Raw genomic sequence first — 14,151 nt, 5'->3', positions numbered from 1 at the left:
AAAAATTGATAGATTGTGGAGTTTTAATAACTCTAATTTCTAAATATGTATTATAAATCTCGTGTCCTATTTCTGACTTTTTGCTGAATTTGTCTAATCCTAACTAAAGAATCATTTTTATGTAATGCCTGTTTTACAGTTATGATGATATATACTTACCTATGTGTAATACATACTTTAAAAATAAAATTCATATAATTTTTCTAAGTTCTCTGGATTCTAAGAAAGTCTTATGCCTCTGAATGACTGATTAAGGCACTCTTACTGAATTGCATTTTATGCCGTATTGGGAAACAATTATTTCAAAGAAAAGTAAGATTGAGGAGGGAGACATTTTTGCTCTTTATCACACTGTTTCAGCTGTATTCTGTTTCACTTGTGGTCATTAAATGGCCTCTCAATATCAGGGCTGCAAGCTAAGTAGACCAACACAGGAAGAGAGTAAAGGTTATAATAATCATTTTTATTCAGCCATATGAATGCCAGATATGTCACTAAGTTGTAAACAATGGAAAACAATGTTACAAAAAATATAGTAAATCAAAAAATATAACTCACATTAAAACAAGCCTACATACACTGAGCAGGCTGATAAGATCAAACTAGAAGTACTTACAGCTAGTATACTTTGAAAATACCTTTAAAGTCAAAAAACTTTCTATCAGTCATAGATAACAATTGGAATTTGTAGTATCAACAATAAAATTGTAAAACAAATAATAAAATGGCTGTGGTGAGACCTTACTTATAGACAATCACCTTAAATGTAATTGGATTAAAAATCTCCAGTTAAAAGACAGTGTATCCAAATAGGTAATATGAAGAAAACCCAAGTACATGTTTCTTATAAAAAATTCACTTCACCCGTAATAACACTAATATGCTGAAAGTAGAGAGATGAAAGAAGATATGCATGCAAATGGGATCCAAAAGAAAGCAGAAGCCTTGCCTCTATTGGCTAGAATAGACTCTAGGTTACAAGTAATAAAAGATAAGGATTTCCATTACATAATGATAAAGGATTGAACTCAACAAGAGAAAAAATAATTTGTTAAATTTGGAAACCGGTATTTTTCTGCTGCCCTTAACAGAATCAACAGTTCGTGTTTTTTGTCTTCTGTTGCCTTAAGAGAAATCAGGCCAGTTACATAAGCCACTCACCTCAGGATCCCTTACTTGTGGATTGAAGAGATGGCTCGGGGGTTAAGAGCACTAGCTGCTTTTGCAGAGGGCCTGGGTTTGGTTCCAGCACCCACATGGCAAATACCATCCTTAACTCCAGTTCTAGGGGATACAGTGCCCTCTTCTGACCGCTGAGAGCACTGAGTGACACAAGTACCCTTATATACCTGCAGGCAATATAGTCATACACATACAATAAAGTAAAAATAATAAATAAAATATTTTTAAAGTTTCCCTGAGCCCCTCTGTATATACGTCTTTTCTTTTTTAATACCTTTCCCTGATACTTTATTTTTATTTTTCACAAAGTATTGAAATAAATGATATGTTCATGTCTGTGTTACTGGGTTTTTTAATGCTAATTTTTTCCAGTTTCACAGCCAGGTGACTGGCATATCACCAACTCCCAAGAACTCTGAGACAAATATTACAAATCAGCCTACTTTAACAAGTATATGTTCGTGTGAAAGAACAAACTGGGAATCATAATTATACTTTATACTTTTAAAAACTGTATCTCACAAGTCAAATCTGATGTTGCTTGGTAATTATATAATTATGTAATTTTAATGATACCATGCTTTTATAGCATGAAAGTATGTTTCATTAGAACATCAAATCTTTTGTTTACAGGGATTTGTTTGTGTGGTCAAAAGAGTATGACTAATCTACACCACAGAGTTTCTTGCTGAAATTACTCCAATCTCTTTTAACACCGGGGTCCATGAATCTGAGGTTTCTGTACATAAAATTTAATATTGTAACCATTATATATTTGTATATAAAAGCCTGTGCTTGAATATAGCATATAACTGTTGCTAGATGTTTGGAATCGTGCAAACTAAGTATTTTGCCTGCCTCTACAGTAAGCAACATTCTTGGGGATGGGAATTCAGAAAGTAAAGACTATAAGGTCTGTAAATCCAATACCCACTCCAGCAGCATGTAGGGGAAGCAGTGGTCTGAGGAACATCGCCTGTTCAAGTCCTACACCGTCCCAGGGACAATTCCAGCTTAGGGAATTTTAAGTAATGTGTTTTAAATTATAAGTCTAGAATATGATCTTAATTTTCATGCTGTTCAATCCATTAAACTAGATTTCCTTTTCATTCATCATCTTTTTTAAGAAAGTAATTGACATTCTCTCAACTTATAATCTCTTTCTGGAAAATCTCCAATAACTGGATAGTCCCTAAACTGCCCCCCCACACCTGTGTGTGTAAATGTGTGCACACATGCATGCACACTTGTGTACACATGCACGCACACACAAGTAGCCCTCAATCCCTCTGAGGACCATCCATTTACCACATGGCTGGGTGAGTTAAGGATGCATCCAGTACATTAATGGGGATGTAGAGCAGCACGAGCTCTTGGAGTTTTCTGTAATGTTTGCTCACTGAGTGCTGTGATGTCAAATTTACAGCATTAGCATTCTACAAAAAATGAGACTGTAGAACCTTACCATAAAAAAAAAAAAATCTTAGAGCTTTGGCGTTCCGGTGCTGACACTCAGGAGTGCTATGACTTCCCAGCCTCATCTGGGAAGCTAGTAACTAGTGGCAGCTCACCTGATTACCACAGAATTATTCCCCTCAAAACAAGAAGCAAGATTTTTTACGTTGTAAAGTAGGACTTTGCATATTTCTGATATTCCTTGAAAAGGCACATTTGTTCACAAAGTTTTCATTGTTTGAACAGTAAATAATGAAATTGTTTCGCTCATGACTTGATTAACTATTGTCTTTAAAATTATAGATCTTAGAACACCTAGAATTAATTGGTTAAATGTATAAAATTTATTTTACAGCTCTATGAAAAGGTTGCACTACTCCTGACAAACTTAGGTAAGTGAAACTCTTCCATTGTATAGTAAAGTCTTATCTAGAAAGTAAGTTGTCAAAGCTTCCTTTGCCAAACACTGCTGAAAAAAAAAATATCCCTGCTGTGGCCCCTGATAGGCTGACCACGCTCCAGTGGATGGCCCCACACTCATGATTTATGGGCAGCACAAACTGAACTCATGGTGGGTTATTTTTTAAAAAGAGGACATGAACTTGGGAGGGAGTGAAGTGGACCTGGGAGGCACAGAGGAGGAAGAAGGGTAAATATGTTCAAAATACATGGTATGCATTTGTGAAATTCTCAAAGAATTCATAAAAATTATATTTTTTAGAAGAAAGAAATATCCTTTTTACTTAGAATTACATGCAACAATTCATTCTTTCACCTCAGCAGAACCTTTAGATACATCTAGTAATAGGAAGATCTTTTCTATGTAGACCTTTAAACCTGTCATATCTACCATCTGTCACAAATTAATGAAATTCAAACAGAAAGTACACACAGAAAATGGCATTGGAAAAGTTCACATGCATAAAGTATCCAGGATCTTTTAGAAAGTTTTTATTTCCTATTTCCTACCTTTAAAAAATTTATAGATGGATTGAGCCAGGAACAGTGTATGTTCCACTAGTCCTAGCTGTCCAAGAAACTGAAACGCAAGAAACATTTTATCCCAGGAGTTCGAGACCAACCTGAGCAATATAGAGAAACTAAAAACTCAAGTTTTCCAAGCTAGTTGTTTTGAAGACAAGGAACCTTTTGATCGGAAATGTAGTCGGGGATATGATCATTGACATTTGTGGAAAGAGCATTCATGTAGACAAATCATCTCTAAGAACACTTCTATGGCCCCATAAAGCACTAGAACAATCTGGTACCAGCAATAAGCTGTTCACTTACCACATTTTTCAAGATACAGAAATTGCTTTAATTTTATTATTAATGGCTGTTTTACAGTTTGAGAAAATTACATGCTCCCACAGAGAACTTGTTTTAATGTATTCCTATATATAGCTTGTCCAGAGGGAAGAAACCCTAAAGTGCTTTGTGCACAAGTCATTATACTAACTGATGCCATTTATTGCGTCTATGTGCAATATACAGAGCTAATCATTTTATTAACTCTTCTTTAATGTCAATGGTGTCTTCCATCACCACTACCCCTTTGCCAAGAAGGAAAGAGGTCTGTCATGGGAAAGGGAACTGCCCATAGGCAGGCTACATCCAGAAGCAACGGGATCCATGAACCTAGCTGGCTGGCAACAAAGAAAACCTTCACAAGTGTCTAGAAATTCAGTTAGAAGAAATGAAATAAAACTTAACCCATTGAGAAGTATTGAGCTTTTCCATCCAAAGCAGCACAGTCTGTCTGGTTCCAATACTGACATTCAAATCATCTTAATCAGATTCTCTTTCTTTCTCTATTCCCTTCTCAGTTATGTTCCCAGGAAGCATTTCGAGTTTTAATTCATAGACAATAACTTGATGGGGGTAAAATGGTAAATGATCAATTAGAAGCTCAGGGGGTCATTGAAACAGAAAAAGCTATTGCCTTAAGCACATTTTCTTTGACCTTGCCTGAGCTGAGCACTTATGAGATGTCAAGTTGGAGGTTTGACCTTGAAGCCAACTAGCTTCATAGTTTGGTTCACATTACAGTGTCCAAAAAGTGTTTGCATTATAGAAGTTGAAATATGATCAGATGAGAGTTGGCCCCTGACTAAGGTCACAGATGTGACACAGATGGTGATATATGGGGGAAGCACTATAGAAAAGAGCTTTGAGTTTGGTCCATGAAAATGGAAAAATAGTAGAGGAGGACAAAGACCTAAAGTCAAATATTGTCAGTATCCTGTCATCTGAGTAGCCTCTCATAACATGAGGACTAGCAGCTTAGACAGGGACTCCTTAGGAGCTGGGAAAGGAAACTGACTCCACCCAGGCCCTACCCTAGTGGCAGAAACCAAGGCAAATACAAAACTGCTGTGGAGACCAGGATTGGGAATGTGGCACCTTCAGCCTGGCTGTCTCTGCCTCAGCCTCTCCAGACATCCTCTAGCTATAAAACAACCTGGTTTTCAAATTCCTTCAGAAATTTCTGTAGCTGCTTGCTACCAAACTCTTATTTGGACTGGTGTGTGAGCTGGGGGAGAGGGGGTCCCTCTCCTGGATGGTCTGTCATGTGTCATCTCCCAGCAAACTGGAGCCTCCTGTGCCTCCTTAAGACCCTCTGCTCCCACTCTGTGAGGGGCAGGGAGAGAGGGAACTATGAGGGGTCAGGTCTAGCCTCTCAAAACCTGCTCCCCTTTTATCCACAGAACAGCCTCGCACAGAGTCCGAATGGGAGAACAGCTTCACCCTGAAAATGTTTCTTTTTCAGTTTGTCAATCTGAACAGCTCCACATTTTATATCGCTTTCTTCCTTGGAAGGTAAGAAACTCACCTCTCCACACATCCCCAGGCCAGGTGGGAATGGACCACTCAGAGCTTAACTGGCCTGAGTCCTTTTGGGTGACCTACACGAAGTGTAATAAGAGATCATCCACCTCCTTTGCCTTGCCAAATTGGAAAACTACTTTGCATCCTGGGAAATAATATCCACTCAAACATGCCTGTGCCCCTTTCATTGCTCAGGTAAATAGAAGAAAATAGTTTGTATGTGTAAATGATGGAAAGCTTACAACTTCCATTTGACCTGAATCAAGTCTGTGGGTATCACACCTATGTAAGCATGTGGCATAAGGGAGATGAAACCTCAGCATGACCTGGTTCACAGAAGATGAGACGGGCATCCCAACAGGAGAGGGTAGAAATGAGACTGAAAACCAGCAGTTATGAGGATTTGTGAGGGATCCCATGTTCTGTGGTGATGCCCCATGAGTCCATCCCATCTGGAAATGTTTCAGAGGAGATGGGAAGTGGAACCACCAGAAGTGAGTTTTGGTGAGCTGGGTACAGAAACACCCTTAGCTATTCAACAGCATTGAAACCTAACTACTTTGACTATAACAGAAAATAACATCGCTGTTATTCAAAAGATCAAATGTGCGTAAATGCAGAAATAAAACTGCTGTTTAACAGTTGAAGGCACTTGATACTCAGCATAAAATGTTCAAAATCACAGAAAGCAGCAAGAATGAGCCTTTGTTGTCAGTAGACAGGAAGGCAAGAAGAGAAATGTCCCCTGGAGAATTCCAGAAGCTGTGGTTATGGCCGTTGTGGAGTGTTTCCCAAATCTTTCAGACCTGATGCTTAACTGCGCCCCCGTAACTTACTTTAGAGGATGTGCTAAATTGAATATAACGTTCACTGAAAGCCTAGACCTGCAAGAATGCTAATGGCTTGTTTCTGTGTGTTAAAGGTTTACAGGACACCCAGGTGCCTACTTGAGATTGATAAACAGGTGGAGGCTAGAAGAGGTCAGTATTCTACTTGCCCCCATTTCTTGTTTTCTGCAGACTCACATTGAACATTGAGGCAACTTTGTGCAGAGTAGAAGCTGGTTGTTGTTCATTGATTCTTGAATCTCCATGTTTCTTGCAGTGCCACCCTAGTGGATGCCTTATTGATCTCTGTATGCAAATGGGTATTATAATGGTGCTAAAGCAGACCTGGAATAATTTCATGGAACTTGGCTACCCGTAAGTACCTTAGCTCTCAGTCGTGGAGAGGCAGTGTTGCTCGTTACTAGCATTTCTGGGGGTGACAAGTAGAATAAGCACTACAGACTCAACACTGAAGCCAGATACTCAAATGCAGTCATAAAAATAATAAACAGGAAGCAGCTGGAGAGATGGCTCAGTGGTTAAGAGCACTGGCTGTTCTTACAGAGGACCTGGGTTCAGTTCCCAGCACTCACATGGTGACTAACAACTGTCCCTAACTCCAGTTCCAGGGGATCCGACGCCCTCTCCTGACCTCTGCAGCATTGCATGACACAGGCACACTTAGATACATGCAGGCAATACATTCAGACACATAAAATAAAGATAATAAATAAAATATTTAAAAATAAAATAAATAAAAATAATAAACATTGGGACCAGTGAGATGGCTCAGATGGCTCAGTAGGTAAAGGTACTTTCTGCTCAAGCCTGGCAGTGTGAATTGTATGCCCCTCAGAACTCGTTTAAAGATAGAAGAGGAACAGCTAACTCCACAAACTTGTCCTCCAACCTCCACGTGTGCCATGGTACATGGTACACACACACACCAATGATAATAAACTTAAATTTTTTCTAAATAATAAGCATTGGCTCTGTTATAAGGCTTAGCACACATCACATGAATTAAAATCAACAGTCTTATAAAGTCTTTGGGAACATACTTGCATTGGATATAAGAATGTAATATGCTTTAAAAGATGTCTTTGGCTCCTTGAATTCTAGCCCTTCAAGTCCTTAACTAGTAATTTTTTAGTAAGCTCTCTATTCCCCTATTCCCATGATACATTGGGATGATAATTTAAAGCTAACAAGAAATAAAGAGAACTATCCTGAATTCAGATTACAGAAAAAAAAAGAGCTTATGGAAAGGAGAAAAGTTCAGAGATTCAGGAGTATTTCTAAGACAACATTTTTTAATGTATTTATTTTAATTTATGCGTATGTGTGTGCCTGCATGTGCTTGTGTATACCACATGCATGCAGTATCCATGGAGGTCAGAAGAGGGCCCAAGATGCCCTGGAATTTCAGTTACAGGTGGTTGTGAGTTACCTGATATAGATGCTGGGGACTAAACCTGGGTCTTCTGCAAGAGAAGTAAGTCTTAACTGTTGGGCCATCTCTCCAACTCCTAAATCAACATATTTTAACAATAAAAATATTATCACCTGGTAACTTTTGTCAGATACACTCGGCAAAATCTTGCATCATCTTTGAAATGATGACCTTGAGCTCTACTGTATTAGCTCGATTCTGCTCAGCTTGGCTTTAAGGAAACATACATTTGCAATTTTTCTGTGTCTGATTTAACCTCACACCTACTGGTTTCCATGTCAGCTCAGTGACTCTGGAGAGATGTAGACCTCTAGGACTCAGGGAGGACCATGGAGCTACAACAATTTTCTGGCACTTGATTCCACATTAAAAGCTTTCTCTTAGTTATTTTTTGGAAGCAATGCCAGCGTTTTTTTATTCTTAGATTCATTTTATTTAAATCTTACTCCAAATATTTGATGCTTTCTATAAGACTTTTAAAAATAAACATAAAAACTCAAAGTATAATGTTTTATTTTAAGGTATAAACCATAGTAAATGAAAAGGTCAAAGCGGTCAGAGGAACTGTATTTTAGCCTCTAGTCATAGCGACATACAGCAAAACTGTGTGTTTCATGTTCCTTATTTCACACATTTGTTTTAGCATTTCCATTCCTAGCTCCCAGCTTGTCACTTTCCACTGGAACCCATGACCCACAGACCTGCCTCCCATGCTCTGTTTCTTCAGCCTTTTCTCATATTATACAATGTACTCCTGAGCACTGCTGAGGACTAAGGTGTTAGTCTCACCACTGTGAGATACATTTTACTGGGAATCAGACACCTTGTCAAGTTTAAACCCAAAGAGGGCAAGTCTTGTTATGAGGAATTATAGGCATTTGCATACCAGGAGAGGAAGCTGTTTATGAGTTTACAAGTTTTCTAGATTCTTGAAGTCAGGATATGCTGGTCAGCACCCATGTGATAAAACTGCTAAAGGGTATAAAATTAAGCCATATAAGTCAGCTATGCCTTCTAATCATTGAACGTTGGGGGGTGAGTCAGTTTATGGTATTCGCAGACCTCTTTCTGAACGGGAAACTAATTTGAGGATGATTAAAGTGAGTTTTTCACTCATTGTCTGCTTGCAAGTAGAAAATCTTGAGGTCTTACCTCTTAATTTCAGGCTTTGTTTCCTGCCTGAGTTAAGATGGTTTTTAACGGTGGTTCTGAATTCTAACTCTCTTCTTTCTTATTACTTAAGTTCTACAAACAGTCATGTATATTTTTATAAGAAATTGATCTTGTCCATCAGGTTAATTCAGAATTGGTGGACTAGAAGAAAAGTCCGGCAAGAACACGGAACTGAAAGAAAAATAAATTTCCCACAATGGGAAAAAGACTACAACCTTCAACCTATGAATGCCTATGGACTCTTCGATGAATATTTGGAAATGAGTATGGAAATAGTCTGCTTTACCTTTTAGTTATAACTACAAACCTTTGATCTCCAGCTGTGCTTAATTAAACGCACACCCATTATCATCCAGCCATCTGTGTAAGAGGATTCTAGGGTGAGGGCTCTCCAGAGCAACATGCAGTAAGGGAGAAACATCTCAAGAAGTTCAAAGTCAGGGCTCAGAGTGTAGCTCAGTGGCAGGGTAATTACCTAGCACGTGCAAGGCCCTGGGTGTGGTTCCCAGCACCACAAACAAACAAACAATCCAGAGAATAGTCTTTTCAAATTCCTTGATATCATATCTTGTCCCTTGTACTAAACCACCAGAAGGGGCTGAAGGTGCAGCACATTACTAGAGAGATTGCAGCATGCTCAAGGCCTTGAATTTGCACACACACACACACACACACACACACACACACACAACCATTAATCCATTCATGAAGGCTCCACCCTATAATCCAAACACCTTCTACTGTGTCCCACTTCCCAACACTGCCATTTCAAGGCGGGGGGAAATTAGGTGGGAAATTTGGTGCGCCAAAGCAAATGACAAAAAGAGTTATTACTCAGAGTCATTGATACACTGATTCTGTTGACATGTTGAACTTTATTTTATTTTATTTTATTTTATTTTATTTTATTTTATTTTGTCGTCTTTTTGAGACAGTGTCTTCCTGTAGCTCCAGCTGGACCGGAACTTTCTATGTAGACCAGGCTGCCTCCCAAGTGCTGGGATTAAAGGCATACGCCACCACGCCGGGTTTGTTGAGCTTTATTAAGTGCCAGGAAACAATACATTTAGCACCAGAGATACAAAAAGGGAAATAAGACACAGTGCTCAGCCTTCAAAGAGTGTGTAGGTAATCGGGGAGAGGCAGGAAGAGTTGGTGCAGTGAAATGTCACAGGGCTGCTGCATGAATCATGGGAAGTACCACAGAGGCACTCTTTCCATTGGAGGAGGGGAGCAGCAGGAAGCCAGGAATGCGTAACCTATGCTGCACGTACTTATGGCATCAGATTTCTCTAGAATCAAACCCAAGATAGTTTCAAGATAGTTTCAGGATGTATCCAGGAGAAAATGATAATATGATCTCTTGGTGAATATATGTCTCTCTCTCTCTCTCTCTCTCTCTCTCTCTCTCTCTCTCTCCTTTGAAAACCTTTTGTTTAAGGTCCATAGCATAAGGGTCAGAATCCAAACCTTTTGTTTAAGCTCCATAACACAGGCGTGAGAGTCGAGCTGGGTAAGATGAATCGCTTCTGAAGGAAACAGTCCAGACTGAGAGAATTTGAAAATTAAAAGAGCCGTAGAATTGATGCTTAATGTTTCTTGGAGTTGCTTATATCCTAAGTATATACTGATGTTCTTCGAGTTTCAATTATACAATAGCAGAATGATATAACTTGGAAAAGAAATCAATTTGAGCGTTAATAATAAAATTTAATAAAAGAAATTCATTAAGAGAAATCACCACGTTGAGGTCTCTTAATAGACTCTTCCCCCATAAAGAAGGAAATGAACGATAATTGCTGACATATCAAGTGCTTGAAGAGAAGCAATGTGCGGATAAAACTGGTGGTGCTCCTGACAGTATGATGGCAAAACATGAGGACTATCAAACAGCCTCATGAATTCCACCTGATTACCACTGTTCTTGTTTTGGTCTTCCTAATTACTTCCTTGTTTCATTATATTTTTAAAAATATATAATTTACTAAATTATAATATACAGTGAGAAAAGTATATAAATCTCAAGTGGACAGATGAATGAATTTTCACAAATTTATATACAAATACAGCCATATTTACATAGATAAGAGGTTGGTAAACTACTGTTCACACGCCAAATTCAGTTCAGTGGTTTTTTTTTAATAAATAAAGTTTTATAGGAACACCACATACCCACTCCTTCAGGCACAAATAACATCTTGTTCTGGGGGCAGGTGAAGTGGGTCCTACCACAGTGTACTTTCCTGTACTGACTCAAGTTGTTAGGTCTTTTGTACTCTTGTTTGTCTACAGTAGTATCTCATCATGATTCTAATTTGAAGTCTCATGACAACTAATGATGTTAACCATCTTTTCATATGCTTATAATCACTTGGATTAATTTCAAACCCATAATTTCATTGGCTTGTGTCTTTTTCTTGGTGATTTACAGTGGCTATTTATTTACATACTATAGATATAAATCCTATATTAGTTACCTTTTTCATTACTGTGACCAAATGCCTATCAAGGAACAACTCAAGGAATGAGAGGCTTAAGCTCCTGGTTTGAGGGGTACAGTCTGTCATGACATGTAAGGTGAGGTGGCAGATAGCATTGTGGAGGCAGGAGCCTCTGCCAGCTCACATCTTAGCAAAACAGGAAAAAGAACGGACTATAAACAGGGCCACACTCCAACCCTCAACTACATACCTCCATAACACACTTCCTCAACCAAAGAGCACCACCAGCCGGGGACCAAATGTTCAATAACCGACCTGGGGGAGACCTATCACATTCAAACCATAACAAGCCCTTTGGCAGTCCGTATGTGTGTTGCAGATCAAATATGCTTTCCTGGCATGTGGCTTGTCTCTTCACTCTCTTAAGGTATCTTTAAATGAACAAAAATTTCAACTTTGTTCTTCAAATTGGTCCAACTAATTTAACATTAAAACTCCTGAGTTATATATTTTATTATTTTTAATAACCATATGATTAGAAGAAGCATTTCATTACAGCTTTAAACATATTCAATAACAATTTCCAGAGCAAAGACGCATCTCTTTCAAAATTGGCTGTAATTTTTAGGTTCACAGTTGAATTAATACAGTTATAAAATATTGAACTCAGTATAAACTCTCTAAGATATAAATTGAATGAGGTTTTAACCTTTAAAAAAGATCTTTATTTCATTTTAAAATATACTGTTTCATACAGGAAAACTCATTTTTAATGCTGCTAACACTTAGATGTTTGCACATGAGTCTCTAATCTCTATGTATCTGATTATTACTAGTCACAGTCGGTTACTTTCTGAGATCCTTGGCATCTGAGTATGAATATAAAGTCATCACATAGATTTCAATGGTAATGTTTTTCAGTTGTACTAATTAACATGAAGCAAATTCTTATGCTTCTTCAAATATAACTCATTTTTCAATTTGTTGATTTTTTATGTGTGTGTGTGTGTGTGTATTTCACACAGAACATCCCCAAAAATCTTATTCATCTATATACCCACATCCCAAATGGCACCCTCCCAAAGCCGCCCCCCCTGCCACTGGAGCTCAAATACTCTGTCATCCCTGTTACTGTCCACTGTATTGTCGGTGCCCACAGCCATTCCCCAGTGCTTGTCCATTCACTGAATCTAGTCAGCCTATCTAAAGTTCCTTGTTTTAGGGAGATCAGCTCTTCCTCATCTAGCAGCAATCAGTTGCCAATACACCTTTAGGTAAGATTGGGGTCTGCTGTTCATTTTCCCAGTTCTACACTGGGTTACTGCCTGGGAGTCTCTTGGACTACCCTGGTCAACAACTCAAAGGAAGGTATCTCCTGTCTGGCATTGTTTCTTGTTATGTAGCCTTTAGTTATCCACATGGACTCTTAAAAGAATTATATTGATCCCTCTAATTTTTTATTATACTTTCCTTTGGGGTGTTTAAGACCATACAGTTGGCCCAGACAAACCAATTTATTTTTACTTTTAAGGTTGTTTGAAGATCTGTTCCTCGGGGTTCACATGGGCTTGGGAGGAGCTCCTGGCTCCTTTCTTTTACCAGTTCCATCTATGTGAAGATAAGTCAAAGGTCCTGCTCGACTATGGCTGGCTTCACTTGGAAGCATGGAGGAAATGTTTCCTCTGTGTTGACCCTCCTCTTTGTAGACTGGGCACTGGTTCATGTCCATCTCATGGGGTCTCCTCAGCCTCCTTGATCAAGAAGACAGGTGATGCACCACAGTTACAGGACATTTTGAGAGATGCTCATAGTCCCTGGGAGCTTAATCGACCTAGAAGGGCAAGGAGCAAAAACTGTCCTTTACGTACCTCTGACCAAATTAGTATAGGTATCAAAGTATGGCTGTTAAACATCCAAGAAGGTTAGTTCCACCAGTCTGGGTACTTTTCATTATTATGTGCTATGTAGATAAAGCTTGGGAAAAGACCAAACATTCTCAGATAAACCTTGCCCAGACATGTATTATATTCTTTGAACTAGTTGGATGTATAATTTGTCAGTAAGTTGTTCAATTAATATGGTTCCCTCTTTTTCTTTTAAACCTAGCTAGGCATTATTTATCTCTCACGTTGTTTAACCCTTCCATGATGTTTTCCCCATTTAAAGTGCCCCCATTTTTCCCATTTCTCCCTTTAAAATACCCTTCTCCTATGGTCCCACCTCTCTTGATCTCCTTCTTTCACTTTATCCCCAAGTTTCCTTGCATAACCCTCCCTCCCCCCTCCCCTTAAAATAAACCAATTTTTATCCATATCTCCTTTATTTATGCCTGTTGCCTACTGTTCTTCTCTTTCAGGTTCTTTCTTTTCCTTTACCTCCCTGGTTCCTTTTCATTATCCTGATTCCTGCAGTTATGTCTTGATATATACTCACTTAAAAGGATTTGGTGCTAGGATCCACATATGAGGGAGAACATACATCACTTTTCATTTTCTGAGTCTGTATTACTTCACTTAGTATAACAATTTCTAGTTCCATCCATTTACCTGCAAATTTCATGATTTCATCTCTCTTTAACTTCTAGTAAAACTCCATCATATAAATGAACCACATTTTCATTATCCATTTGTCAGTTGAGGGACAATTAGGTTGTTTTCGTTTCTTAGCTATTGTGGAAAAGATAACAACAAACATGAATGCACAAGTATTTCTGCAATAGGATGAGTCCTTTGGGATATGCCAAGGAGTGGTATAACTGGACCATGTGGTAGATTTATTTTTAGTTTCTTTT

General features: G+C 38.5%; 1 protein-coding gene across 2 annotated transcripts in view; it reads left to right on the top strand.

Moving 5' to 3' along the window:
* Ano4 (anoctamin 4) overlaps positions 1-14,151 on the top strand; it is a 342,978-nt gene that overhangs the window by 302,025 nt on the left and 26,802 nt on the right. For both annotated transcript variants that reach the window (XM_017798033.1, XM_008832628.1), the window contains 5 exons: positions 2,993-3,029; positions 5,346-5,457; positions 6,389-6,446; positions 6,571-6,668; positions 9,041-9,183. In XM_017798033.1, coding sequence (XP_017653522.1) covers positions 2,993-3,029; positions 5,346-5,457; positions 6,389-6,446; positions 6,571-6,668; positions 9,041-9,183 — 448 coding nt within the window. The remainder of the gene's footprint in view (positions 1-2,992; positions 3,030-5,345; positions 5,458-6,388; positions 6,447-6,570; positions 6,669-9,040; positions 9,184-14,151) is intronic.

Source organism: Nannospalax galili, unplaced genomic scaffold (assembly GCF_000622305.1).
Source record: "Nannospalax galili isolate Female #2095 unplaced genomic scaffold, S.galili_v1.0 scaffold415, whole genome shotgun sequence".
In the NCBI taxonomy this organism is placed as follows: Eukaryota; Metazoa; Chordata; class Mammalia; order Rodentia; family Spalacidae; genus Nannospalax; species Nannospalax galili.
This window is presented reverse-complemented; position numbering and strand designations above follow the sequence as displayed.